This window comes from Varanus komodoensis, unplaced genomic scaffold, assembly GCF_004798865.1.
Source record: "Varanus komodoensis strain SLA01 unplaced genomic scaffold, ASM479886v1 scaffold128, whole genome shotgun sequence".
Taxonomy (NCBI): domain Eukaryota; kingdom Metazoa; phylum Chordata; class Lepidosauria; order Squamata; family Varanidae; genus Varanus; species Varanus komodoensis.
The window spans coordinates 378,248-384,413 of NW_025335368.1; the positions used below are offsets into that span (position 1 = coordinate 378,248).

At 40.6% G+C, this 6,166-nt stretch overlaps 1 protein-coding gene across 2 annotated transcripts in view; it reads left to right on the forward strand.

Annotated features, from left to right (window-relative positions):
• The window catches only part of ABCF1 (ATP binding cassette subfamily F member 1), a 40,830-nt gene extending 36,919 nt beyond the window's left edge, over nt 1-3,911 (forward strand). For both annotated transcript variants that reach the window (XM_044422448.1, XM_044422449.1), the window contains exon 27: nt 3,388-3,911. In XM_044422448.1, the coding sequence (XP_044278383.1) occupies nt 3,388-3,554 (167 nt within the window). In that variant the 3' untranslated portion in view covers nt 3,555-3,911. The remainder of the gene's footprint in view (nt 1-3,387) is intronic.
• The last annotated feature ends 2,255 nt before the right edge of the window (nt 3,912-6,166 follow it).

Sequence of the window (6,166 nt, forward strand, 5' to 3'; positions counted from 1 at the left end):
TCTTCCCCACTGTAAAACCAGTCTGATCCACTTTGATGCATTTATCAATAAAATTATTCCATCTTTTTGCAAATATTGCAATAAACATTTTTGCGCCTTAATTTATCAAAGATATAGGCCTATGTGCTCCAGGATCTGTCAAATCCTTAGGTTTTGGTATCAAAACTATTGAAGAATATTTCCAAGATTCTGGAATCTTTCCATCCTCCAGTATGCTATCAAAAAGAAATTTTAATTTTGGTACCAGCAACTTTCTAGATGCCTTATAAAACTCTGCTTATAATCCATCTATGCCTAGAGTTTTCCTTACTTTTAAATTACTAATAACCTCTTCTATCTCCTCTTCCCTAACCACCTGTTCCATTAGATCTCCATCTTCCGGCTGCAATTTATTCCCAACATTCTTTTCTATATATGATCTAATTTTATCTATTGGCATCTTCCCAGCTGCATATAGCTTCAAATAAAATTTACATAGTATTCCTAACTTTTCTTTCACTAAGTTACATTTTTACCCTTTTCATCTTTAACTATTCCTATTAAGTTTGTACTTCTTTTTTGTTGCATAGCTCTAGCCAACATTCTTGAATTCTTACTGCTAAATTCAAAAAAATCCCTTTTCAAATATATTACATTTATCTGTGTTCATGCTATTTCCCTATTCTGCAACTCTTTCCTTTTACCTTGTATTTCCACCAAAATTTTAATATCCCCATCATTTATATATTTCTTCTCCAGATCCTTTATATCACCCTCTAATTTTTCCACGTATTTAGCCCATTGCCTTTTAAAATACCACGTTTCCCTAATAAATACTCTGATTGCAACAGCCTTCATTGTGTCCCATACGAAGCTTCATGCACTTCCCTCTTTATCATTAACATTTCTTTCAGTTCTTTCTCTATTTTATCTATTATATGCTTATGTTGTAAAACATTTAAATCCATCCTCATTTTCTAGCCTCTTCATAATCACATTTTATTTTAAAGTCCATATCTATTAATGCATGATCAATAATTTTTATCAAGCCTATATCTGAAGCATATATTCTAGGAAAAAAGATCCTTTGATACAAATGTATAATCAATCCTAGAATAAGATCTATGAACTAACAAATATTTTTTCTCTCTCCCTTCAACTCTCTTTATGCATCTTTTAAATCAATATCATTTATCATTTTATTTAATGATGTACTATTACACCTTGTTTCCTTTTTAGTAGGATTTAATCTATCCTTCCTTTCATCCATTACCATAATGAAATCTCCTGCCATTATTACAAATCCTTTCCTAATGCCTTCTGATTTTTCCAGGACAACCTTTAAAAAATTCATCTGATCAACATTTGCTGTGTAAATATTAACTAATGTATAATCTTCTCCTCTCATTTCACCTTATAGTATCAAATATCTACCTTTCACATCTTTCTTCACTTTAGTTTTATACTCAGCTATCTTAGCTATAATAATTGCCACCTCTCTGTATTTTGAACTCCCATATGCTTTTCATCCCTTCACATACCTATAAGTCGCTTAAAGATCCCCTGGGAGTCTCCGGGCTGAAAAGACCCAGTTCCCTCAATCAGTCCTCATACGTCATCCCTCCCACCCCAGCTACCATTCGTGTGACCCTGTGCTGAACTGATTCTAGCCTAGCTATGCCTCTCCTATAATGTGGAGCCCAGAACTAGACCCAGTACTCCAGCTGTGGGCACACCAGAGCCATGTAGAGTGGTATCAGCACCTCCTAGATCTGGAAGCCAGGCTTCTGGCTATACATTCAAGGGTGGTGCTTGTCCTCTTAGCTGCTGCGTCACACTGCTGGCTTATGTTCAGCTGATCATTAAACTCTTTCAAAATGCAATGCTATAAACTTATATTATTTATTTATTTTTTATTTTATTTATTTATTAAAACATTTTTATGCCGCCCCATTCGCCGAAGCCTCGGGGCGGCTTACAACAAAAAGTTAACCTTACTCTACTATGTTATAGCGTTTTATCTCTTGAATCTTGTAACAACACCAAACTTAAATTTACCCTTTACCGTAGCACTGTAATTTTTTTCCATATTTCGATCATTAGACTCATTCAAAATACAGTGCTATACACCTTATATTATTTAATTAACTTTACTATTTTCACAGCTTTATTTTATTTATTTATTTATTTATTTTTCAATTTATATCCTGCCTTTTTCCTCTAAGGGCTCAAGGCAGCTTACATCATTCTCCTCCTCCATCTTATCCCCACAACAACAACCCTGTGAGGTAGGTTGGGCTGACAGTCTGTGGCTGGCCCAAAGTCACCCAGTTGGCTCCATGGCCGAGCGGGGGCTAGAACCCAGATCGTCTGAGTCCCAGTCCCATGCTCTTAACCACTATACCACACTGTCTCTTAAATCTTACAACAGTTATAAATCTCTTCTGCAATTTTGCTAACACCAAACTTAAACTTACCCTTTCCATATCGGTCCCAAATTTTTCTAATTTCCTTCTGCTCGTTTCTTCTTCTCCCGTTGTTCTTCAGCAATCAAGCTGAGGTCTACCATTGGTGAGATTCTGCCAACTGTTTCCTATTCCTCTGCTTGTTGGTTGCCATTCTTGTCTGCCTCAAACTCTGTTGTCTTCTCTGATTGGCAGGGCCTCTCCATGGTCTCAGACAAAATAGGTCCTGCCCATCATCTGCCACCTGATCCTTTTAACCAGAGAAGCTAGGGATTGAACTTGAGGCCTTCTGCATGCCAAGTAACTACTCTGCTACTGAGCTACAGCCCACTGACCTCAAGGTTCTGGAGAACTTCAGGAGTTTCCTCCAGAGCTGGTGCTACTCAGGAGAACCCCAGTATGTCCCAGCACTTGCACACATCAGCTACTACTTCTTGAGTTGCAACTATGATGTTGTCCATTTCTGAAAAACAACACCAGGCTTCTTATTTTGAATGCATAGAAATGGTTGGTGTGAGGTTCCCCCTGCTCCATTCCATTGAGGCCTGTGAATGGCACCAGACTGTGAGCAAAGCGGTATGGCAGAAACAGCCTGGAATTATTTTCCCTGCAGATAATGGGGGCAAGTTGTAGATAATAGTCCTGACTAGTAGACCTTTGAAAACAAACTCCTGGGATCCCTTGTTGATTAAGTCAGCTTTGGTACCCTCTGAGCAAAGGGACACTCTGCTGTTTTTAAGTAGTTATATTGTGCTTTTTAGTGTTCAAAGTGCATCAGATACACTGACCTGGTCTGCACGGTCATTTCAGCCCATGATGGCTTAAATAAATTTTCCAGCACATGAAAAGAGAAAGGAGCCCTGCGGTCTGTGGAGGGGGAGGAGGAACTTGCAGCGTGACCGACCGGGGCCATCCTATCTGTTCTCTCCCTCTGGTCTTGCAGCTGTGATTGTGGTCAGCCACGATGCCAGGCTTATCACAGAGACCAACTGCCATCTGTGGGTGGTGGAGGACCAGACCGTCAACCAGATAGATGGCGACTTTGAAGACTACAAACGTGAAGTGCTGGAGGCCTTGGGTGAAGTACTCGTCAATCGACCCCGGGAATAAGGCAGACAGAGGCAGTTGCCAGCGATGCCCGGGGCCTCCTTTCATTTGCCCAGTGATGAAACAGGACTCTGCCCTCTCTTGATGAACCAAGGACTCTAATGGCTGATCTGCCAGTGGGGGAGTGGGAGGAGATGCTTGAACAGGTCCTTGATTTCCTCTCCTCGCCATGCAGGAATGCAGAGGTGTTGAGGGGCTTGGAGAAAGGCAGGTGCCCCTCAGAATGGCTTACATTCTGTGAAGCAGACATTTTGGAGAACCTCTCATTTTACAGTTCTGCGCTCTTCCTTCCCTGCCTCTCTCCCTTTTGGAATAGTTGCAGAGTCATATAAACTTATTAAATTAAAATGTGATGAACAATTTTGTGGAGTCTTTGGTGTCTCTCTTTTGAAGAACTGGAGACAAGATGGTTAGGATAGGATGATGTTGGCTGAAAATGAGTGGGGACAAGCCTTTATGCTGCAGCTTGGTAGTATTCCAAGTTTACCTCAGTGCTGCCTTGATCCCTGAACATCCTCAAATAAATGGATGGGAAGTGAATACGCCCTGGACAATATTCTAAATCTTAAGTTAATAAAACATATGTTTTATACGTTCCATTCAGTTCCAGGAGAAAGTGTTAACATTGTTTAAAGCTCTCATGCTTTAGGTAGGTTAGATTGAAATTGCAATTAGGCCAAGTAGTGGAACAGTAGAGAACCAAAATCATGGGGATCATGGGGAATGCAGTGTAGTGTCTTCTTTTTAAATGGTTCTCTGTATCTGTCAGGTATAGAAACTATTTTAACTGAACCTTGGCATTCCCAAAAATTCTAGAGCTGTACTAGATCCATGCAGAGAATCCATCAAGTTGGAACCAGATATAGTCATACTCGAGTAGGCCCATTGAAATCGATGGTACTTGCCTAACCTCAATTCTGTTGATTTCAGTGGGTCTAATAGAAGTGCAACTAAATCTAGTTCCAAGCCCTGCTGTTGGTTTTCCACCCATGATGTGTGTGTTAGAAGTGGTGATCTTATGGCCATAGCAGATACAGCTTCCTTAAAGCTCTTACCAAGTATGTCAGGAACCTAGCAAAAGACATTGCTATCCTAACGCTAGTAAAGAGAGTGAATGCTATGTGTAATGCAGACAATTCCAGCAAGCCAAGCATCGTAAAGTGTACATATATTAATACAGCAGCATACTTTTGAAGACATGTTCTGACCCTGTCATGGCTTTGCAATCTGATGCAAAAAGTTGGAACGGTTTGTGTACAGCCACTGAGCATACATGCACTGGGAGAAAGCACAAGTTGAACTTTACCAGCCATTTTTTAAAATGCTATTCTAAGGTGTAAGATTCTTATCTATATGGAATGCATGTACTAATTTCAGTAACACTGTATCTCTAGTATAATCTGCCTTGAAGAGTTCTCTCTGCCTGAAATGTTGGTGACCCATTGCCAGTTTATTCTAATCTCATTTTCATCCCACCCTTATCCAAGATGTCCAGGGCACTATTTATATGGGCTACCTCCAGAGGGCTCAAGAGCTAGGCATTTAAAAGATAAGCTTTTCTAACAGACAAAAGTGGTGGGGAAACAGCTAGATTACAAATGAAGGAGGCTATGAAAACCTCTCAAAATTACGTGAAAGCAGTGGTGCTGGCAAAACCTTTGTATCAAAACAGCCATGTGTCTCTTCCCTTCTGCCCATTCTTTCAAGTTAGGAATCTGAGCATCTCAGGTTCTACACGGACCGCAGGATAGCAACACTTTGCTGGGGGGGGGGGGATCTGGAACGCTAGGAGTCTTCTAATTTGGAACAAGTTACACATCACACCAAAAGCTTCAACTTTGCATCATTTTTTTCTGTTTCCACAAAAGCAGTTTCCTCATTTTTCTTTAAAGCAAAACTTAAACTATTAGCTTCACACAATTGGCCTTGCTTAAATTGCAGGTCAATTCCTCTGCCCCACCCCCACCCCCACTACTGGGTGGCAAACACTGATATGGAAAAACAATACTTCATGATTGATGAAGAACAATGGAAAAACACTGATATGGAAAAACAGTACTTCATGATACTTTAGATTTTTCAGGACACAGTTTTACATTTGAATAAACATGCATAGATTAGAGCTACATACCTCTGTTCAGAACAATTCATTTTACTAAGGCAGAGGATTACTGCTTCTCTAAGTACTAACATTTGCTGGGAAGGGCTGCCATTTGCTGTAGAGCATAATTTGCAACCCAAGCTGTAGAGTGCTGCTGCACCAGAACTGTTTGGCAGCTGCCCATTTTAAGTGGGACACAGCAGTGAGCACCTTACTCTATAGTTGCCTTCTCCAACCTGGTGCCCTTCACTAAAAGACCCATCATCTCGAGTCAACATAGAGCCTGTGTATGTACTAATTGGAAAAGACTGTCCTAGATGAGGTGAATGTTGGCAGAGAAGCCAAAAACTACTTAAGCATCAGGCAAGTGCTGAGTAGCACTTCCAAAACTAGGTACAATGGCCTCGAAAGGAACCGAGGGGATGGGTGGGAACCTCTCCCCACCTTATCCTGGAACAGGAAGTGGAGGGGCTCCCACCCAATTGAATGCTTAGTTATAGACGCTTCCTACTGA